The 21,410-nt window shown below is 39.0% G+C and overlaps 1 protein-coding gene across 2 annotated transcripts in view; it reads left to right on the top strand.

The window, feature by feature from the left end:
* Nucleotides 1–21,410, top strand: part of PEX7 (peroxisomal biogenesis factor 7) — a 42,604-nt gene that overhangs the window by 10,658 nt on the left and 10,536 nt on the right. The window contains exons 6-10 of one of the 2 annotated variants that reach the window (XM_080585385.1): nucleotides 6,339–6,445; nucleotides 6,935–7,048; nucleotides 10,708–10,763; nucleotides 19,258–19,354; nucleotides 19,746–19,845. In XM_080585385.1, coding sequence (XP_080441511.1) covers nucleotides 6,339–6,445; nucleotides 6,935–7,048; nucleotides 10,708–10,763; nucleotides 19,258–19,327 — 347 coding nt within the window. In that variant the 3' untranslated portion in view covers nucleotides 19,328–19,354; nucleotides 19,746–19,845. Of the gene's footprint in view, nucleotides 1–6,338; nucleotides 6,446–6,934; nucleotides 7,049–10,707; nucleotides 10,764–19,257; nucleotides 19,355–19,745; nucleotides 19,846–21,410 lie in introns of those variants that run through there. The other variant, XM_080585384.1, reaches the window with a different exon arrangement.

Below are 21,410 nucleotides of genomic sequence, written 5' to 3'. Positions count from 1 at the left end.
TAAAGTAGTTGCTCAGAAGTACCATTACTGGCCTAGGCAACTTTTGCCTGAAGCTAATAAGATTAACTGCTTGCTTTTGGAATATGACTTTCTCTCAAGCTATTATGAGACTAGAAAAATAATGAGTGAATACAATAAGAAACCTAAGTCTGTAATACAAAAGATGAAAAAGAATTTGATACTAGGCATAGAGTATTTTGTTCATTAAGTCTTTGATCTGAATACATACAGGAAGACTAGCTTTGCGTGCAATTGACAATAAAATGCAGTTACCTTACGGGCAATGAATATGTTTGGAGCTTCAGTTAAATTAGCTTTTATTTAGCATCAAATACATTTCCATTTAACATTTGCAGGGATGCGGGAGGTACTTTATAATGCAGTAATCTACACGTACAATCATTTGTACTCTTAAAAAGCAATTAAGTAATTGACTTACCTTTTATTGTTTGAAAATGAGAGATGTTAATAGTACCAGAACAATCTGTTAATTCAGTATATGTAAATACATTCTGTTGTGATGTCAGTAACAATTTCTGAGCTGATGAGCAGGACATTCACGTGTATGGGTGGCACCATCACAGAGCCCTGTTAAACGTCTGCCTTACGCTGAAAAAACAGTGATGTGGAAAATGTCATTAAAGAAATGAGATAAATAACAGTAACTTCATGGCTAAAAGGGTGTAATGAGTCATTGTGTCATTCGCCCAGAAGGTCGGTCTTTTAACCTGGGAAGCAAGTGGATGAGCAGCACGTACAGAGAGTGCCAGATGCATGCAACAGTAGTACGTAGGCAAACGTAAATCTGTTCTACTGAATGATCCTCCACAACTTCAGAGCAACAGGCCTTGCTCAGTCCTGTGGTTTATAAAGAAAGCATCTTTTATAGTATCAAACGTTTTTATTGCCCTTTAAATTTACCAATGGGAAGTAATTAATGAAAACTGTTTTGCCCTTAGCTGCATAACTGTAGTATTCTTGAATAGAAATATGACACTAGCAAATGAAAATATGAGTATTTAGGAATCAGCAAAGCCCAGACTTAGAATGCCTGTTAGCTTGTATCTTAGCTACTCAGACCTCAGTTCTAATGGTGCATTCATTTTTAAATCATTACTGCAGTCATTAAATTCACCGATCATGGCAGATACTTAGTTTTTATTAGATCTTTAACAAAGGATGAGGAAGGGAAAGAAGTGGTTCTCAGATCTGCAAGGTAATGTCTGTGTTTGTAATTGAGCAAAGAATACAATGAATTGATATAAAGATATTTTTTTTTCACACTGAAGGCCCAGGATGAATAAATTTCTCATGCTACAGCAAAGTGTGATTGTTTTTGACTTTTTTTATTACATTGAGAAAAATCTCTTAGAATTACAGCTTTACTGGTTTACGAATGAAGAGAAGCTTCAGGGGAGCTCTCATTGCAGCCTTACAATACTTAAAGTGGGCTTATAAAAAAGATGGAAAGCAACTTTTTGCTCAGGTCAGGTTTCACTGCTGGCCCTGACCTACTGACTTGCCTTTAAAAATGTTTTTCTCCTTGCCTACCAGTCTTTTATTGACCAGTGTGTGTAGTTGAGGGGTCATCAAGCTGTAGGTCCAGGAAGTGTGCTGGCATGTAATATTGGCACACCTTCCTGTGCTTGGGATCTTAATGTGGGATCTTAATGTGTGAGAGAATGAGCTGGGGAAGATGTACATCTACTGAATTAGTGGGAAAGGAACTGCCTTGAGTGCAACTCCTCAAAAAAGGGATGTTTTCCACATGCAAGTTCCTGGACCAAATTTGGGATTGTCACATTTTTGACTTTACCTTCCTTCTTCAGAAGTAGCACAAGGCAAAAAAAGGAATTGTTTGGAGTGAGGATTGCAGATAAGTAATTCCAGATGTGTTCATATTTATTTGGTTTCCTAAAAAAGAAAAGGAAATAAACCACTATTGTACTACAACGGAAGACTGATGTCAGCTCCAAAATACTTCAGTGGAAGTTTTTATTCCATTAGTTTGTGTAAGGTATGGGCAGGAGGGCTGGGGTCCTTTCTTTGCTTCTTGTGAGTTCTTTTCTGATTACTTGTCTGTGAATGTGTTAAAAGAAATGTCATCGTGAGCAAGGTTCAAGGTATTGCAAGACCTCATTCGAATCCCTGTCCTCGAGGGATAAAAGAAATTAAAGGCTTCTATTTACTCGTGACTCCTTGTACAAGTCAAGCATCTAAAGAGCAAACTGACGGCAGGGTTACTGTGGTTTGATGCAGTTTAGCTAAACTGCTGTTTATGCTACAAGCAATTAAAATATCATTTATTTACTTGCATTGTTGTGCTGAATCTACATAACAAAATGAGGTGGATGTTTTCATTTGGAACCTATTGCTTCAAGAGATACCAGCACAGTTTTGATTTCACCCGGGTCTTGTGCCCAAGGAGGTTTACTAAATGAACCGCTAATGTGCAGTACTTCTCAGGAAATGAGTTTGGCCCTCAATTTATGGCTAACCACTCATGCTAACCAGAGTAGTGTCGTATGGAGCACATCCTAGAAAATGAAGCACTCTCAGATTTTAATATTTTATATTAGGATGTTATATTGTAAAATAATGTGTTAGTTGAGAAGAAAATATAGTAGCAGTTTATTTGCAGTGAACTATTATGTTTTGGGTGAGTTGGGCTAGAGTTAGGTATGTAGGAAATATTTTCATTTGCTAAAGAGCAGTTTAATAATATGATAGTCTAAGTTAGGTCATTTGGTCAATTTTGAAATACAAATTCTCTCCCAAGACTATATTTATTCATCTCAGAAAACACTGAAATAAAATTTTCATTTTTTTCTCAACAATTCACTCTTTTCAGAAAAAGACTCTGTTGAAGTGTGTTGTGAGGTAACTAGAGGCTCTTTAGATTTTTTACTTTACAGTGTTTTATGTCAGACTGAAAAATTACCAGTACATTTCCACTTGTAATTGTTTACTTGCTATTTAGATTGTGCTACACGCAAGTAGATTTTGTGCATTTAGTAGAGTGCTATTGGATGATTTAAATAAAGCTGCTATTTGTATTTGCTCTATTTCTGTCTCTTTGTGTGGAATATTATGAGCTTTATTAATCCTGTCCTATGTTATCTTGTATTATTTATGGGAGAAATGAACAGCATGAGCATTTTAACACGTCTAGAAAGATTGTTTTTTGATAGTCTTGAGATTTGGGTTCTGCTCTTCGTTCTCCCACAGATTTTATGTTTGATTCTGGTTAAATACTTTAATCTGCTTTTTTCTGTCTAGTAAAAATATGTATATATAAATATATATATATATTTTAAAAAATTGTATCTGTCCTGATGAATCCTTTCTGCCTTCAACTAGTGCTTAAAGTTTCTTGTTTTGTTTGTTTTTAATCACCTAAATACCTAGCTATGTTGTATAGTTAATGTTGTACTTCTGCACTGTCTGACAATGATGGCTTACTTGGTCGTTGTCACAGGACTTTGAAATTAGGATTTATGGATGTGGGTTAAATACATCTATGAGTAAAAAGCCGGTATAAAACCTAAGTGAAATTTAAATCTTAAACTTTATCTCTTCTCTGTCGTACATTATCATTCACATTAGCAGTCATCGTCTTATGTACGGGGATGATGTACTTATAGATTAGCATCTCTTTCATAAATTTTGAATAGATGAGTATGCATTGTGTAGTTCTATTGATTCGTCCAAGATTTCACAAATATTCATTAAAATGAAAGAAAGCAAGTACAATATACAAACAAATCTGGAATCATAATTATCTAACAGACCAGCAAAAATCTGTTGCCATAGAGAAATTGCTTCTTACAAAAATAGAAATATTTTGTGGGGGAAATGTTGGCCACTTTTGTGGTTGCTTGCTTTGGGATGCCAACTGGAAGTGACTGCTAGTGAATATGATCGTATTAGGTGTGCTTTACTTGTACTTTCTATTATTATTATCCTACTTCTGCTTTACCATGTGGAAAAAAACCCACACAATTTCTAGTGCAGATTTAAAGGAATTATGGAAATGTGGAGATTCCAAAATTTTTAACAGCAGTTTTAATTGAAGGGTGCATGTGTGTATGTATTCTGAGGTCATGGAAAGATGGTGAAGCAAAAAAAAAAAAAAAAAGTTTGTTAAAATATGTAGTGTGTCAGGGTCATCCTGTTTATCATCTATGAAAAAAAAACCCATATTCTGCCACTTACAGCTTAAATAGAGAAATTGGATTTGCCTTTGGCTTTAATTCAGTTTGTTTTATTGACTGAAAGGTTCCCTTGCATGTTATGTTATCCCATTAAAAATATTTTACAAATAGTGCCAGCCATAATTAATAACAGCTGCGCCTTGCGTTTTCAAACAAATTTTTAAAAAGAGAGAGAGAGAGGAAAGGAAAATAACTCTTTCTCATGGGTCAACATTTTTTATTAGAAAAGAAATAACTTGGACAGTAGAATTTTGTGTCAAAATTGTTGCTGGCTGAGTAATTTACTTTTCCGAATGTTTCTGGCCATTGTAACTTTACTGTGGCCCATCTCTGTAGCAGTTCATCCTGGTTCACCTGGATTTAAATATTTATTTGCTCAGAAAAAATACCCTGTCTGTCTGTAGTGAAATACGAGCTTCCCCCTCAAATCCATGTTATCTGATGAAATTAAAATAAAAGCTTTTTGAGAAGGCCATTACTGTATCTCCAGAAGCCCTAAGAAAGACCCTGAGTGAAATCTGTCCGGAGCAGCTGAGCAGGACGCAGCGCCTCTTGTGCCAGGCGCCTGCCGGCCGTGTTCCTTCCCCGCCATATGTTGCACAGGTTTGAGAACCACCCGAGTGGTGCCCAGGTCTTCAGCTGACTCGCTTCTGAAAATGCTGGAGGCAGCAAGGGGAATGAAAGCAGGGAGAGCTGCTGCGGTCTTGGTGCCACAAGGCCGGTCCGGTGGCATGCACTGCAGCCAAGCTGCCTCTAGGTTAATTTTTGTATTCAAACTTTCTACGTGTTTTGCGTCTCCTTGCAGAGACGACAGGGTGCAGCGTTCCTCTGATGTGTCTTTAGGGCTGTATTTGTTTGGACTAGAGGCAGGTTCTTGCAAGGAGCTATGATTTGATGTGCCTGACTGTGTTCTTAAGGATAGCGAGCAACTGGTCATGAAGACCATCAAAGTGCTTGTATCTAAACAGCGTACCACTTACTGATGATAACCAATTTGAGGACTTAGAGAAGTGTTTCTGGTAGAGAAATTTCTTCAGTAGCAAGGTAAAACAAAGTATTTAGTTTAGGTAGTATTGATATATGCTTTTTGAACAAATCACGGATATTTGGACACAGCTTCTAGTGATTTTATTCACCTCTTGAATGAACACAGCACAGTAATGGATTCTAAATAGTTTTCTCTCTTTGTAAACAAATGACCCAGAGAATCCATTTTTTTGGATACCAAGCTAAATATTCATGGTTAATCAGAGAATGGATTTTTTAAAAAAGAAAAAAAGTTAAAAGCATGGTTGTCTTAGCTGATGCGGTTCTCTCTATCTTTGTGAGCCATTAGCAACTGCCTTTGCAAGAAGGGTGTACACCTAGAATGCTAAAGACCTAGGGCTAGAGGACAATTAGTAATTTGATGGAAAGAGAGAGGCTCAGGTGATTGACGGCTCTTAGGCTGTACTCCCTTAATTGCTCCCTGAAGACCTTTGTGTGTGCGTGCACACATGCAGGTGCGACTCTGTGCTCAGAGGTTAGGGAAAATGTGGCATTTAACATGTGTAGCAGTTACAGCAGAATGACTTTATCTTCTGATCTGTCAATGGATGACAGTAACTGCAGTTTTTGTAAATGATGACTACAGATAATATATGTTAAATGTTTCTTTCATCGAAAATGCAGAGACAAGTTGTGCTTGAAACACTGTTCACTATTCTGCATGCTGAAAGTATGTGTGTAGGTGCTTTTTCTCATCTGATTTGCAGAGAAAAATTGTTTAGGATTCTGATCTTCTAAGTCCATTTTGAAATGGATCCTATGCTCCTGCTTGATTTAAATGCTATTTGAATATTTTACCCCATCTTTTAATCAAATCAGAATTTAAAAAAGTAATGAAAGTGTTAGTAATAAAATGAAACAATTTTTTTTCCTAATGAAAGAGCAGTAGTAAGTTTTTACTCCATTTGTGCATGTCTCTGACCTCTTTGTCTATTACGTGCTTGATGTAGCCTGAATGTCCTCATGTAATAGTTTGTGTTTCATAGAGCTAAGACACCATTGTTACCTGAGTACTAGTGGATTAACTGTATCCCATAAGTGATTCATCAATGCCAAATGAATTTCTCTTTGTTTCAGGTGACCATACTTTAAGAGTTTGGGATGTGAAAGCCCCAGGAGTCAAACTTGTGATACCAGCCCACGAGGCTGAGATCTTGAGCTGTGACTGGTGCAAGTATGATGAGGTACAATCCTGTGCATCCAACTGTTTTCCAAACAGAACCAGTTTCATCAAGTACCAGCGTTGGTTTTTTTTTCAGTTTTTTTTTGTTTTGTTTTGTTTTTTGTTTGGTTTTTACTGCAACATTAATGCATCTTCTAGTTATATGGGAATAAAAGCATGCCTAGTTGTTCTCTTACTAGCTAGCTAATTTACTAGCTACATCTCCAGAAGAGCATTGTTCCAACTGATAACTGGCCTAAGTAGATCTGAAGTTTTGTTCACTCTTTTACATAGTGGGCAGAATATTCCTTAGTGGAGAAACAGTTTGTATTTCTCTGTTCTCTTTAATTTACACAATGGAGACCTCATTTATGATGTATTCATCTCTGTTGTTTGATCTGTCTTATTGTTTGATCTGTCTAACTTTTATAGCTAACATTTTCCTGATATGTATCTTTGCAATTTAATAATTAAGTTGTCCTGATATATCTGTGTTGTATCAAATCATCAGAAGTTGCTGGTAACCGGTGCAGTTGACTGCAGTTTGAAAGGCTGGGATTTGAGAAACGTCCGGCAACCGGTGTTTGTCTTGCTTGGTCATACCTATGCTATCAGAAGAGTGAAAGTAAGTTGTATTTTATTCACTGTCACCCATCACTGGATTGTTATGCAAACTTTTCTGGGAAGCGATAATATTTTACATGATCTAATAACTAGGAAAAAACATGTTGAAGATTTTAGATGGTAGAGTGGCAGTACTTGGAAACAGTTCGGTTTAGCCTGTAAAACCTGTTTGATGTTTAGCAGGTTGGTGGGCTTTCAAAGGAAATGATATCTTCAAAGTCAATATATTGATGGAAGAGCATGCCAGAGATTTAGGGATAGGAGGTTTACTTAAGCTAAGTTACATGGGCTATTTTAGATGGAGGCAAGACCTTCCCGTATTACTTTAAGTGGTGCTGTGCTTTATTCTTTTGATACAAGATGTCAGTATTGATGTAAGGCAAGGTAGAAAACTGGTTGTGAATGTGTATTTTTGTGTATACAAAGAAAATGTTGATAGTCAAGTAAGCTTAGAAACTCTATGCATGAACAGCTACAGATGACTGTACGGGACCTGTGTACTACTAGATCACCTGTTGCTGGGAGTTTGTTCTGGATGCACAGTCACAGTGCTTGGAATTAGTATTGTATGTTGGCAGCAGGACACAGGTCTGTGATTTAATATAAGGTTAGTGTGGTACAGATAATACCTGATCATTACAAAGCCTTTCAAGAAAAGGTATGTTAATGAATATTTTCTTGGAAGCTTGAACTGGCAGAAAATAAATATCCTGAGTCACTACTTCGTTTCGCTTCACCCTGGCATTTTTGATCTGTGGCTTTAAAATGTTTTTAAAAGCTACCACATTTGGGTTGTAATTTTTCAGAAACCTAAGGGAAACTTTTCCCGATAACTATGGGAAAGGTTCCATATCACAAATCCTGTTTGTAGCTAGACGGCTTGAAAAGCTCTTGCTTATCCTAGCTACCCTTTCCTGCTACCTCCACTAGTGGTGACTGTCCATGTCTTTTTTCTGATTTAATTTCAGCACAACCATGTTCTAATCAGGCTCCGTGAAATGTTCTTCATAGCAGAAGAATGTTTAGCAGTGGCAGATCATTCTCTAACTCCATTTTGACAGGCATTAAGAAAGTTAAATCAATACAGCTTTAAATGTTATGTTTTTACTCTCTGGGAGTTACTGGGATGTGGGATCTTTTGAAAACAGCTCTGCCACTAAGGGATTCGTAACAAAGTCTTCACAGTAAAATGTAGAAAGTGAATGCAGAATTGTTATTCATTATATCCTGAATAGTAGAACTGATCCTGATAGTAGAACTAAGAGGCGCTTGATAAAACTAAAAGAAGATGGGTTTACAAACAGATGAAAGTACTTTTTGTACATATCAGATTGTAGACCTGAATCGTGTAATGGTTTGGATTGGCAGGGACCTTAAAGATCATCTAATTAAGATAACGTAAGACTTCTGGAATTAGCTCTCTCTTTAGCGGTGCCTAGTGAGAAGACAAGAGGCAATGGGAACAAATTGAAATACAGAAAATTCCATTTAAACATAAGAAAAAGCTTAATCAAAAGCTTTTTTTTTTTTCTTTAAACTGAGAGATTTCTCAGACACTGGTCTCCATTCTTAGAGATATTCAAAACCTAATTGGATGTGGCCCTTACCAAACTGCTGTAGTTGACCTTTGAGCAAGGCAGGATGGACTAGATGATCGTTACAGGTCTCTTCTAACTGCAGTGGTTCTGTGATTCTACGCTAATCTTCCATCAGACAGACATACTGTATGGAAGAAATCGATGACAGGTGCCTGGGTTCACAAGCTCTTTTTACAGAACATCTTCTGTTGCTTTTACTGGAGTCAAAACACAGGGCTAGGAGGCAGTTGGCCTCACTGAGTAGGGTATTTTTTTGTATTCTTACACAGTTTTATTTAAGTTTCCATTTTAAGGCCCCTAATGTTCCCTGTTTTCTGACACACCTTAAAATGCTTATTAAGAGTTGGCCAGAACTTTCTTTGCACCCAGCCTTGAGGTCAATTCAGTAAGTGGTTTTAAGGAGACAGAGGGGAGGCTGTATATGTATACATCTTCAAGGAAGAGGTATGTGAGAGTGCGTGGCTTTTAATCCATCTTAGCAGGCTTTTATAGGTGGTGTTAGAAGATAGACGTGGTCCCACGGACATGAGATACAAGAGGCAGGCCAGCACTTAGTGGTGATGAGGGTGTCCATGCCTGTGTGGTGTGACTCACCTGTCAGACTACCTTGAGAGACACCAGGATGCTACCTCGGTAGAGGCGTTCTGCCCTGTCCTGCCAGTGTCCCTTCCCCTACGGCTTGCTGGCACTGGCAGTTACAAAGCTGTGCAGCACGCTGGCTTGGCTGATTGCTCTGGCTGAAGATCTGTCCCTAAAAGTGGCTAGTTTCTGGATCACTAAGCTGACTCTATTTGTCCCTCAACTGCATGATTAAAAGCCGTGACACAAAGGAAGGGGGCATGAGCACGGCCTGAAGTGGAAAGGAGGGGAAAGGCCACCAGTCTTGGCAGCAGACCACTCTTAAATTAGTTTTAACCAACCATGAAATCACAGCTGTCAGTTGTCTGTCCTTTGTATTCTCTTCACTTGTTCAAGCTTGCGTTGACTGTCAGGTCTGCGGCGGGCAGGGAGTTCGACCCAGCATTACGCTGTCAGGATTCTTGCAGATTGCTTCTGATCTCGCACTGCAGCACAGGGCTCCAGCAGCACGCTGGGGTCATCTGGAGCCCTTCTCAGGAGGTCTTGGCATTGGTGCATTTGGATATCTCGTATTCTTAGCTATCTTCAATCTCAAGACTGAAATATACCTATAGCTTTTGAGTTAAACTCAGGAGATCCGTGTTTGTAGGAACATACTTTGCGTTCTCGGCAGTTGTGGTGATAGCCCAAGCTTAGCTATTGAATTTCTATTAGCTGTGAGCAATACTGGAAGTCTTGCAGGAAGAATCTTACCTATGAACCAAGGTGTGGGGTGCCTGTATTTCAAATTAGGTCAGTGACTTGTATATCTTGTTAAGAAATACAGGCCTTTAAATGGTTGGAAATTGAGGGCTGCTGAAAAGCTGGAATCAAGGTGAAAATTTCCACCAAATTGCATTCTATTTGCGCTGTTTTTAGACCTGTCTACAGAATCTGTAGAAGAGTATGTCACATAGGATGCCTTGCAGGAGAGGGGGAGATTAGAAAGTGACATTACATTGACTTCAGTTTTTCAACTTATCCCCGATTTTCCAATTTCTGTAAATAATTGCAAAATTTTAGGACATGGAATTGATGACAGTAGTATATCTTATGTTCTCTATAGCATGGCACAAATTTTCACTCTTAAGATGACCCAGCTTTTCTGAAACTTGCTTTGTCTAATGAGATGATACTCGGGTTGTCAGCCAAAAGCAGAGTTTAATGAGTGTTTATCTGACTGTTTTAAAACTTCTTAACTTTACAGCGGGGTTACTTGGCAGTGCTGTAATGAAATCAGACTGAACCAGGATCTCACAGAGCATTCCCTGTAATTAGAAACACGGTGGGGAAATTTGTTGACGTCTGTTTTGTTACAACATGATGTGGTACCTACAAAGACAGTTTAAATAGTTTAACTTTGGTAACTTTCTACTTACAGTAAGTCTGTATATGCTCACAATATTTTTACTTTAAAAATTGATCTGTTTTTGTTTTCTTGCAGTTTTCACCATTCCATGCAACTTTATTGGCCTCCTGCTCCTATGATTTTACTGTGAGGTACAGTAATTTTTTATTGCATATCTTCTTTTATATTGCCTGCAGTAGAAAATAGTTCTGGAGTGGACATACTGAAGCGCAGTTAAAGTTGCTCTCAGATATTTTCTCTCTTTGTAAAATATGTTGAAAATACATGGGCTCTTCACTTAAAGGCTAACTCAGTCCTCTGAATTATGTCTGTGCTGACAGATGCTTTCTGGAAGCCTTTTCACATCATTCTAATTCAGATAGTTGTCTGGCTGTGATAGTCTCTGATAGGAAGGTAGCATTCTCTAAAATGAATGTAGGTAGGTGACTTGGTATGTTTCTGTGCTTTATTTTTATTTAAGCTTTTTATAACAAAGCTTTTTCAACCTGCCTGTATCTGACAAAGCCTTAGTGTTGTTCTACAGTATGTATGCTGAAGTAGACAGTTCTTCAGCAAGTTCCCCTGGCTGCCCAGTAAATCTGATACTGCTGAGGATTTTATAATAGAGGTATCTGCTTTAATACAAGTTATCTGCTTCTCTCTGTTTCTTAACAAGTGGAACCATATTGAAAGCAGTTGGTAGGCTTGTTAGATCAGTAGAGGAGGAAAAAAAATACTCTTTCCCAAAAAAAGATGTTTAAAAATGCCTAAGATATACAGGTTGGTATACAAGAAAGCTCACATTTCAAGAGCTGATGTTACATCTGTTCCTAGGGTAGGTTGACAACATCATCAGTTTCATTTTCATTGACTCTGAGAGAGAGAACCTCTACACCATTTGCAATTGTATAGTAGAAAGTCCTGCTGGTGATATGTCTAACCTTTTTTTTTTCCTGTAAAATTTTAATCCAAAGGCTTGTATTTTATGCTGTTCTAGCTATAACATACTTTAGGAATACAGTACAGTACAGGCTTTAAAATTTAATCTAAAATAAGTGATTAAGACTTAACGTACGCTTTTATATATTCACATCTTTTAAAATTGGATGTTGCATATTAAAGAGGAAAAGGACATTTCCAGACAAATTTATTTCTGAATTCCTGATTTTATAATATTTGATTATTACTTTTTGCCTGTAGACATAATATCTATAGTGACAGTCTTACATTGTAAAGCAACTTTTACCTGAGTTCACCTGAGAATAGTGGTTTTAAAGCAGAAAATTATTGTGTGTAAAACCCCACACTGGGAAGCATTGAAGTGGTAATTTTTTAAAATCAGATAAGTTAAATGATTAAAAATTAAATTTCTCACAGCAAGTATAACTTACTGTTTTCCCCAAGGCAACAGAAGTAGCAGTGTTTTCCTATACAGTAGAGTTCTGATTGCTCTTAAAACCACAACTCAATTTACTGTGCTTAAAATTCAAAGCGTATGTGCCCTGAACATTAAAGGAGCTAACAGTAGTACATCGTTAATTATCTGAGTTGTATCCTTAAATCAGATTTTTTTTTCCCTCACCTGTTTTGGTGTCTCAGTCCCATGCTTGCTGTATTAATTCTAATGCTTACAAACTTGCAGTCTTGGTGGTATATTTTTTCCCATTTTACTTTTTATCAGATAATTAAGGTAAAAGAGTTTTAAATTAAATTAGTGCTTTGGTATTCAGATAAGTAATATTCCCATGCTGGGCTTTGTAAAAAAGCTGTGATTAATGACTGGATCTGGACAGCGTTTCTTTAGGAGTGGTTGGACCTGATCTCTGTGCTTACTGTTCAGGTGCCAGCTGAAGGATCCTCTCCTCACTGATGGTAGTTCTGTTCAACAGATCCGCTGCCGAAGGAACAGGCTGTTACCTTCGCTGGGGCCAGCCAGGGGTCACATGCTGATTGACTGGACAGCTTCTGGGTTGCAGTGGCTCTCTGCTGTAGTCCTGCCTTTCCATGTCCTGGGCAGCGTGGCATTCCCCTCTTGGTGACGGCATGAAAGGAGGTGTGGGTACTTTGGGAGTGAGGGAAGGATGGAGTTGTGAGCAATACAGCATGGAAAGATCATTGGGTGTGCAAGCATTATAGTAAGAAGAGAGGGGTTTGCAAACTGGGCAGTGCCAGAAGTGTTAGAAGTGTTAGCCAGAAGTGCTAGAAGAAGGAAGCTGAGAAGGATGAGAATAAAGCCAACACTCCCTCCTTCCTCCACTGCATCAAGTCACGCTACCTTATGATGTGAACTTCTGGAGGCAGTGAGGGTTAGCTTCTGCAAGCCTTTGTTTCTAGCAGACAGTCTCTGCTTACTGTGTCCTGTTTAGAGAATGCCTACAGCTCTTTATCAGCAGGATGAACGCTGTCAAACATCTGGGCAGCTTGGGGACCGGCTGCATACCTGGTGTGCAGCTTCTAGAGCACAGTGAACAGGAACATGCAGAGATGAAAAAGGGCTCAGAGGCTCTGCTCCAGCCAGTGTGGGACTGCTTGAGACTGTCCGGTGATGATGGTGACATTCCACAAGGAGTTGCTCGAGCAGTTGTCCTTGGCACGTCGGAGTCCTCAACCTCGATAGCATTAGAGAGGACGTTCTTGGCTTCCAGGTCTGCAGGGAGTACCTGGGGCTGGGGGTGATCTTGTCACCTGTGGCAGATATTTGCACTGAGGTGAAGGAGGTGAGCAGACTGCATACTATCAATGATGATGAATGCAAGATTGGCAGGGTCTTCAGAGAGATCTGTCAGGTGAGAGCCTTGGGATTTAGGCTCTCACCTCTGCAAGGAAGGAGGAACAGTTAGCAACTATGCTTCAGGAACTAGAAGATAAAGATTCCCCTAATGGAGAAGGCTGGAAACTTGCGACACCTGGCAACACAACAGTCCCCTTCTCCAATTTGGAATTTGGAGTTAGAGAACAAGTTTAGTGCCCTGGGAATGGATGAGCAAGAACAAGCTCATTCTGGACAGGTGTCAGAATCGGCTGAGCCTGAATCAAGTGTCTGCACCGAGAGCAAGAAGTGTGTCAGCACTGGAGACTACCTCCTCTTGCATTCCCTCTTCAAGCTGGGTGGCAGGTAGATGCTTCATGTCTCGAAAGGCTTTGCAGCCCCATGTTGAGTTCCAGGAGGCTGCGGAGAGACAGCAAGGGTTTGTCCAGCCTCAGAGCCCACTTACGAGTATGGGCTCTAGTATTACTGGAAGAGGTGACCATGAATATATTGAGCAGCTACATGGCTTTGGGAACCCAGGTGTTCCCTTGTGTTTTCCTTGATTCTGACAGTGAAGGAGAAAGGGCCAGGTAGAAAAAGGCCTACTCATCAAGTCGCCGCTTGGCTGTGTGGTTGCTGTCACAAACGAGGCTTTGTTGTTTACAACCACGGGGCCCTCTTTGTGTGATGGGTACTGCAAGGCAGGCGTAAGATCCATCTGTTAAAGTAGGGCAAGAGCATCTTTGCCAACAGGCTTGCTAACCTACTGAGGAAGGCATCCAACTAGGAATGTCGGGGAGAGCGACCGTAGCCTGAAGAGAAGTGAAGGTGTGAGGGGCAGAGAAGCGTGTGGGGAATAGCATAATGTCAGAAGCTTTTTCACTTTCCATCTGAGTGCAGCCTGACACCTGTGTGCAGCAGGGAAACTAAATGGAGAATTAGAAGTTCATGTGTAGCTGCACAGCTGTAGCCTCTTAGGGGTTTTAGAGTTACAGTGGGACACGGCCACCTTCCTAGCCTCGCTTTCCTGAGGAGCTATTGCGACGCTCCAGTCTTGTGAGCTGTGAAGTACCTAAGTTCTTGAGAGCCTTTTCCTAGTTTACTTTAATTGTTACACTCTTGCTTAATGTAATTAGGGGCAGTGCCTTGCCAGTGAAATCCTCTGTTGTGTGGTCGGTGCCAGGAGGCTGACAGTGTAAGTGCTGTGGTGTCCGTGTGTATATAACCTTCTAGACTGCTGTACCAGCATTCTGTCTTAGATAAAGTGCCTAGTTTTATTTATGTCTAAGATGTACTTCTTGTACAATACTGTATGGTGGACTGTGGAGGGAGGTTTATTTATGTGGTCTTACTCTCCTGATGCAGTGCCAGCTGGTTTGCAGCGTATGATTTCTCAAAAGGCTTCTAAGTCCAAAATAAAAACTGGTGGTTGGTTTCTTCCAGTGGCCTTGTCTGAGCAGTGTGATTAATAATCAAATAGCTGATGCATTTAAGTGACTTTAATGTGTCCCAGTGCTCTTCCCATTTCTGACACCAACTGTATATCCTTCAGGTTTGGCACTAATGCGCTCCGTGTAGCACCAACATCTAGTGCAGTTTCAGCTCTGACATTTCATTTGTGAAACAGTCAGCAAAGAGGAGGAGAGCTCCTAGCTCATATACCATGGTGCCTGTAAATGCAGGGTGTGGAGACCTTTTCACAAAGTGACATGTTTTACTACAGGCATTTTTCTGTCCAAACAATTACTTGCTGTGACCAGGGACAGATGGATCAGAGCTGAAGAGGTGAAATACAGTTTTTTAGGAGTTTTAGAAAACTATTAGCTCCTGGTTTTAGCATGAGTAAACAAATAACAAAGAAGGGCAGGTGAAAATCTTTGACAAACATGGCACAAGAAAAATATTTTGTAAAGCAGGGGAAACTTGTCACCATGACACCTTGGGAAGGTCTCTTCTAAAGAATATAATATTAATATTATGTTTTACCTCTACCATGTATCCTTTACTGTCACTTGCAAGGAGAAGTGTAGCTCACAGTAAGATGCAGAGTTCACTTAGGAATGTTCTGAGTTTGAGTGGATGCACCATACGCTCCACGTACACATACGTGCCTGCATGCAGATGTGTATGTAACGGCATACACATACACACATGAGGACGTGACTATATACACACATGACTATACACATTTCAATTTAAGAACAAAAAATAATATATATAAATGTTTATATATAGAAACAGGTAAGAGATTTGGGATTCCAGTGTGTGGTATTAATTTTGTATCTTGTCAAATATACTCAAGACTTGTGACTTTTTTTTTTAAGTCTCATTTGGATAGTAATCCATAGAACAGCACAGAATGGCAGTCCTTTAAAAATTATAATAATTGCTTGTGTGCATTGCAGTCAAGCTACTGAAAGCTAGTTCACATGCCAACTTCACACTGGGGGCTAAGAAAATAAACAGTGTGGTAGATTTGAGCCTTATTTTTTGTACTTGAGTATAACGATTTGTATTTAACCCTCTGTCTAGTAGATCCTTCATCAAAACAACCTTTTCTATGCTAGTTCCTTACTCTTTGGAAGAGTTCAGAAAAAATGCAGGTTAATTAAAAAGTGGTTTTAACACAAACGAATCATTAAAACGTCAGGAAATGTACAAAGTGCAGGAACATTTCCAGGACTTATTTAGGTCTGCACGCATGCTCTTAAGCCTTATCTCTATCAAAATTCAGTTTGAAAGAACTTCAGTGTCATCTCTTACTGGAATAGTAATTTTATATTTTTGGAGACTCTTCAGTATAAAAAGATCTTAGTGCATTAGGCACAGACAGTGCTCACTCAAATTTAAACAGATGATCTGATAAATTGCAGAACTTCATTAAGCTGATATCAGGCCGGATCTTGAAATATATTCACAGAATCTTGCCTCTGAGGCAAAAAAGCAATTTTTGTTGAAAGTTATTCTGTATTGGTTATCATCTCTGAAAGAGGCTTTAAGGTAAACCACTGTCTCCACCTCCCCATCACTGTGTACAAGTTCAGTAACATGGATCGCAAAGAAGTCTTCAGAACTTCTGGAATAATGCTGCTCATAAGAAAAAACAAGCACTTTTTTTTTTTTATACTTTAGTTATTTGTCCTTGGCTTCTTTTTCCCCTTTTTTTCTTCAAGCTAAAAAAAAAATAAAAAATGTTTTTTCTTTACTCACTTATTCATTTTTTTTTCCTAACTAGGAAATGTCTTCCTGTTAATCAAAATACTTATCAATGGTGTTTTCAAGCATGAAACTGAATCCTCTGCAGTAGAAGAACCTGTTAATTTCAATGTCTCGGTTGATAGTAGCTCCTGCAGCATTATAAAAATTCCCATTGGCAGCAAAGTTGCTAGTGGTAATCATATCTTTGGGCATAACATCTGAAATTAACCTAATTCAAAACTGATTGGAACTTTTCAATTATGATTTAACTTCGTTGCGACTGTGAAGGTAGTCACAGTCACTCCTAAATCAGTGTAAACAACGTATGTTCTTTTTTATACTTTCTTTTGGGATTAAGACAAGTACCAAAATTTCATACTAGTTATTATAACACATGAACAAGTGCCCAGGTTCTTGTATTTTATAATTCCACTGGCATTTTCCTGCCTGCACGTGCTAGCTTTCTTTTGAAGTAAGTATTAAAGTGATCAAATTTCTCTTAAAATTAGGAAAATTCTGAACACGGGAGCTAGTCACCAAAGGTTGCAAACAAATTTCTGGTGCAAGAAATAGCACTATAACATTGTCGGTGAACACAGCAAAGGGATATTTGTATATTTTCTCTTTTAATAAACAGGTCTCTTTGTATGAATGTTAAATGTGTGTAATTAAAACTTTCAAGTAGTAAATGTTTAACTATGGCAGCATCTAAATATTTTTTTCTTATGGAAAATGAATCCTTTTTCTTCTAAATAACACCTATTTGCTTTTTGGTTGTGAGGCTAACTATTATTTCTCAGTTTGTGATATGAATATGTTTAAATATTTCTCCACAAAATGTATCCTGTCTTTTTGAAAGGTAAAGTTGGCTTTCTGTGGGCACACGATAAAACAAATATTGAGAGAGTACACATGCATACAGTGTAGAATCATAGAATGGTTTGGGTTGGAAGGGACCTTAAAACACATCCAGTTCCAACCCCCATGCCATGGGCAGGGACACCTCCCACCAGACCAGGTTGCCCAAGGCCCCATCCAGCCTGGCCTTGAACACCTCCAGGGATGGGGCATCCACAGCTTCTCTGGGCAACCTGTGCCAGGGCCTCACCACCCTCTGAGCGAAGAATTACATACGGTATTATCTGTATGTCAGTGACAACCCCTTTTGTGTTTCTCATCTCCAGCTTACCTATTTTTAGCCGACTGGCCTTTCCAAGTGCTTGATGAAGAGTGGTGCATGTGTCATGGTGAACCGATCTCCACTGTAGACTTACGATACTAAAGGATGGGGAATATCTAGAAGCTGTGATGAGACCATATACATCTCTGAGATAGGGTTTTGCATCCCCTTTTACGAAATTCATGTTCTGGGGACAAATCAGGGAGCAAAGAGTAGGCAGAGCAAAAAATTGGCACCATGCTGGTTTTGGAACCTAGGCTACAGACAGCATTTTTCACTTGGTACTGCAGTGAGTTATCAGTGCCACCATTATCTTGTCATCAGTGGTTTTCAGTCCTGAGACTGTACGTTTTTTGGTCTCTAGTAAGTGTTTTTATATCAAAACAAAGGCCCCAGACAGTCTGTGGAACTTGAACTGAGTTGTAGTACTCAAACTCTGTACTGCTGCTGACATTTTGCAAACATCACTTCATACAGCAAACACCAATTTGCCTTACTGTTTTTAAAATTGGTCAGACAGTCTTAGTTCTAAGTTTCTGTTCATATAGATCTAAAGTTGTCTCCTTTAATCTTGATTTCCAGTTACGAGCAACTGTCTTACAAAGAGTTAGTAGAGAGCTCATGTGGTAAGGAAGGCTACCACTTACCTAGAGACAAGAAGACTGGTTTCCTTAGGTTCTTAGGGAAAAATGGGTGAGGGTGAAAATGCTGAAATGGTCTTTTTGCTCTCCTCTCTTGCGAAATAAGCTGTTTGTCTTAGATCTCAGGTACTAGGAAAAAGTTAAGAGGGTTGTTGCTATGGCGTAGCCATTGTGCTGATACCATTCTGCTCATTTATTAAGGAAATAACATCTACACTTTAAACAAACTGACCCTGCTGGCTCCAGTGTTTGCTATTTTACTTGAATTGGTTTGAACATACAGAGCTTTCGGTGTAGTTGGTCTGATAATGAACTGCTCTTATTAATTACTGTCAGTTTCTCCAGTAGGAGTAAGGCAGAGGCCTCTGTGATTGTTACAGAAGAAATAAAGCTAATCATTGACCACTGTGAGAAAACCCAATCTGCAGAAAATTTGGTTACAGCTGTTAGCCCACAAACTGTGCGGTGCTCTGCGGTCTGTGGGCTTTTTAAGCAATACTATACAGGCCGAAAACGAAAAACAAATCTTTCTTCTGTGCCATCATTAGGCTATGGTGTCTTGTCCGTGTATGATTGCTTGAAAGTTCTATTCCTGAATCCGTGTTTTACAACTGAGGTTTCTTGTTGTACCTATACTTACATCCCATCTTCTTTTATACCTCTTTTATACTTGCTATAAACTACATTGCATCTACTCTGGGAATAGCTTGGAGAAGTAGAACACTTCAGAAATCCATTTCTTAGGCATTTATATCAACTGAGCTTGGAAAGGAAAACTTATTTTTGAAATATACGGTAGTGGAATTAACTGTTTAATGCCACTGATCTTTGTCGTACAAATTTATTATTAGGTTATAATATTGTATTTTGTTTTACAGAAACACAGTCTCAGATTGGAGACAGGGAATGACCAGTGTCATGAATGAAAACGTAATTTTCCATAAATAAACATCCCATACTGAACAGTACCAAAAAGTGAGAAAAATCGTAATTTGTGTTAATATCTTCCAGTGATAAAATTCTTCAGCTATCAAGAAATATAAGAATATTATTTTACCCTACATTTTCTTCTGTTTCATCATTGTCCCAAAAGCTGGTCTTTGGTGCCAATTTTGATCTCAGTTTCTGCAACAGGAGACAAAGACAGTTTTGCCCAGTGAAATTTAATTTATGCAAATCAGCAGATGGCTTTGCAGGAATATGATTAATTATGTTCCCTAAGTGGATGAGTTTGCTCTTTTAAATACCCTGGCAGCAACAGATTTGTCAATATCTTGCATTATATTTTTAAAATGGCCTTTCAATTACATTAATTGTGGTTTGTTTGATTTTCTCTCCCTCCCTCCCTCCCTTCCTCTCTGTATAGATTCTGGGACTTTTCCAAGCCTAACCCTTTGCTGGAAACAGTTGAGCATCATACTGAATTTACATGTGGACTAGATTTAAGCCTTCACAACTGTGGTCAGGTAAGAGGTGTGACGAATTTACATTTTGCTTGCCTGTTTTAGCTAGTTCAGTTGAGGCTGGACTCCATCTTGGATCCTGAATAAGAGCCACTGGACCGCAGAAAGCTTTTGGAAGTGAATCTGGCTGAATGCTTATTAAATAAACCTCTCTTTAGGTCTACATTTATTTATAAAGCAGTTACTCACATTGGGCCGGAGAGGAAGGCAGGACAGGCAGAATTGCAAAATGAGATAGCTGAAAGCCATGGTGAGCTCAGGGAAAATGTGGTAGCTTTATTTCGGAAGGAAGAGTAATGGAGAGGGGTGCCGAGGATGCCAAGCTGAGACACAGAGCTTTGTTCTGTCTACTTGAAAACTCAAGTTAAGCACTGCTAGTGTCACATGTGATACCAAGTCTTGGTTTGTCACAATAGCAGGAGTACTGTAGGAGGCTTAAAATGTATTTAGAAGTATAAAACCCTTAACTATAAATGTGAATGAGTGGGACTCATTTTGGCAAGGGCACGTGTTTGTGTACAGGTCACAGTAGAATTCTGTCCTTTGCTTCTGTTGCTACAATAATTTCTGTTCTGTAAACAGAGAATCATCATATGTAGTTTGACTTTTTTTTTCTTCTGAAAAGAAAGGTAGAAGAAAACTAAAAATAAAGTTAATTATTTGCTGTAATACCTATAAGTGTATAGTTTTCACATAGAAATTACTGCCACTGAGTCAACTATGACAAATACAGTATTTAATGTGCCTCAGGTGTTATTTACATCTAGGTTCTTTGCTAATTCACAGTGAAATTATTTGGTTTTTTTTTTAATCTTAGATAAAAATTACTTTTTTTCATCTGTGATGAAAGTCTGGCTAGGCAAAGCAAATAAAACCATCCAAATTTCTGCTGGTTGGTACAAAGACACAGGAGAAAGGTGTCAGTTTGGCAATATACTTAGCTTAATGCAGGGAGAACCATTCTTGGCATCAACACAGGCTTGAAGAGCTTCATGCCCAATTGCTCATTCCCTTAATTCTGCTGCCTCAGGGGTGCTGCAGAAGCTGTTCATGAGGCCGTGCTGTGAACAGTGTAGGAGAATTTGTAAGGCTGAGTAAAAATCTGAAGTTTCAGGTTATTTGTGAGTGGAGCAGGGCAGGGAAAGAGGAGCATAAAGGCCAGTTGCTGGGAAGTAAAGCTTCATCCCAAGTGACTGCACAGATGATTCTGACTGAATTGGGGCCAGAGGGAGCTGGAAGTGTAGCATAGTGCTTTAGGGCCTTGCACTGCTATATCATAGCATGCTCTGAGTGCAGCTTGGCTTTCCATGAAGTTGGTGTGGATTTTGCCATGGATCTGAATGAGATGACAAAAAGATTTTTCTTCTTTTGTGTTGAGAGTGTGATTACATCTTGATTCTAAGCCTGTTGGAAAGAGCCCTGGGTGTTTGTTACAGTGGATGGCGTTTCTGACTGGCTAAATATGACTTCTTTTTTGTATGATATGTCTGTCAAACTCCGCGTTCCTGCTGAAAGGATATTCTTTCTTTTGTAACTGCAATGTATGGAACAGCCTTCTTGGAACAAGG

Source organism: Anser brachyrhynchus (genome assembly GCF_964034855.1).
Source record: "Anser brachyrhynchus genome assembly, chromosome: 3".
Classification (NCBI taxonomy): Eukaryota; Metazoa; Chordata; class Aves; order Anseriformes; family Anatidae; genus Anser; species Anser brachyrhynchus.
This window is presented reverse-complemented; position numbering and strand designations above follow the sequence as displayed.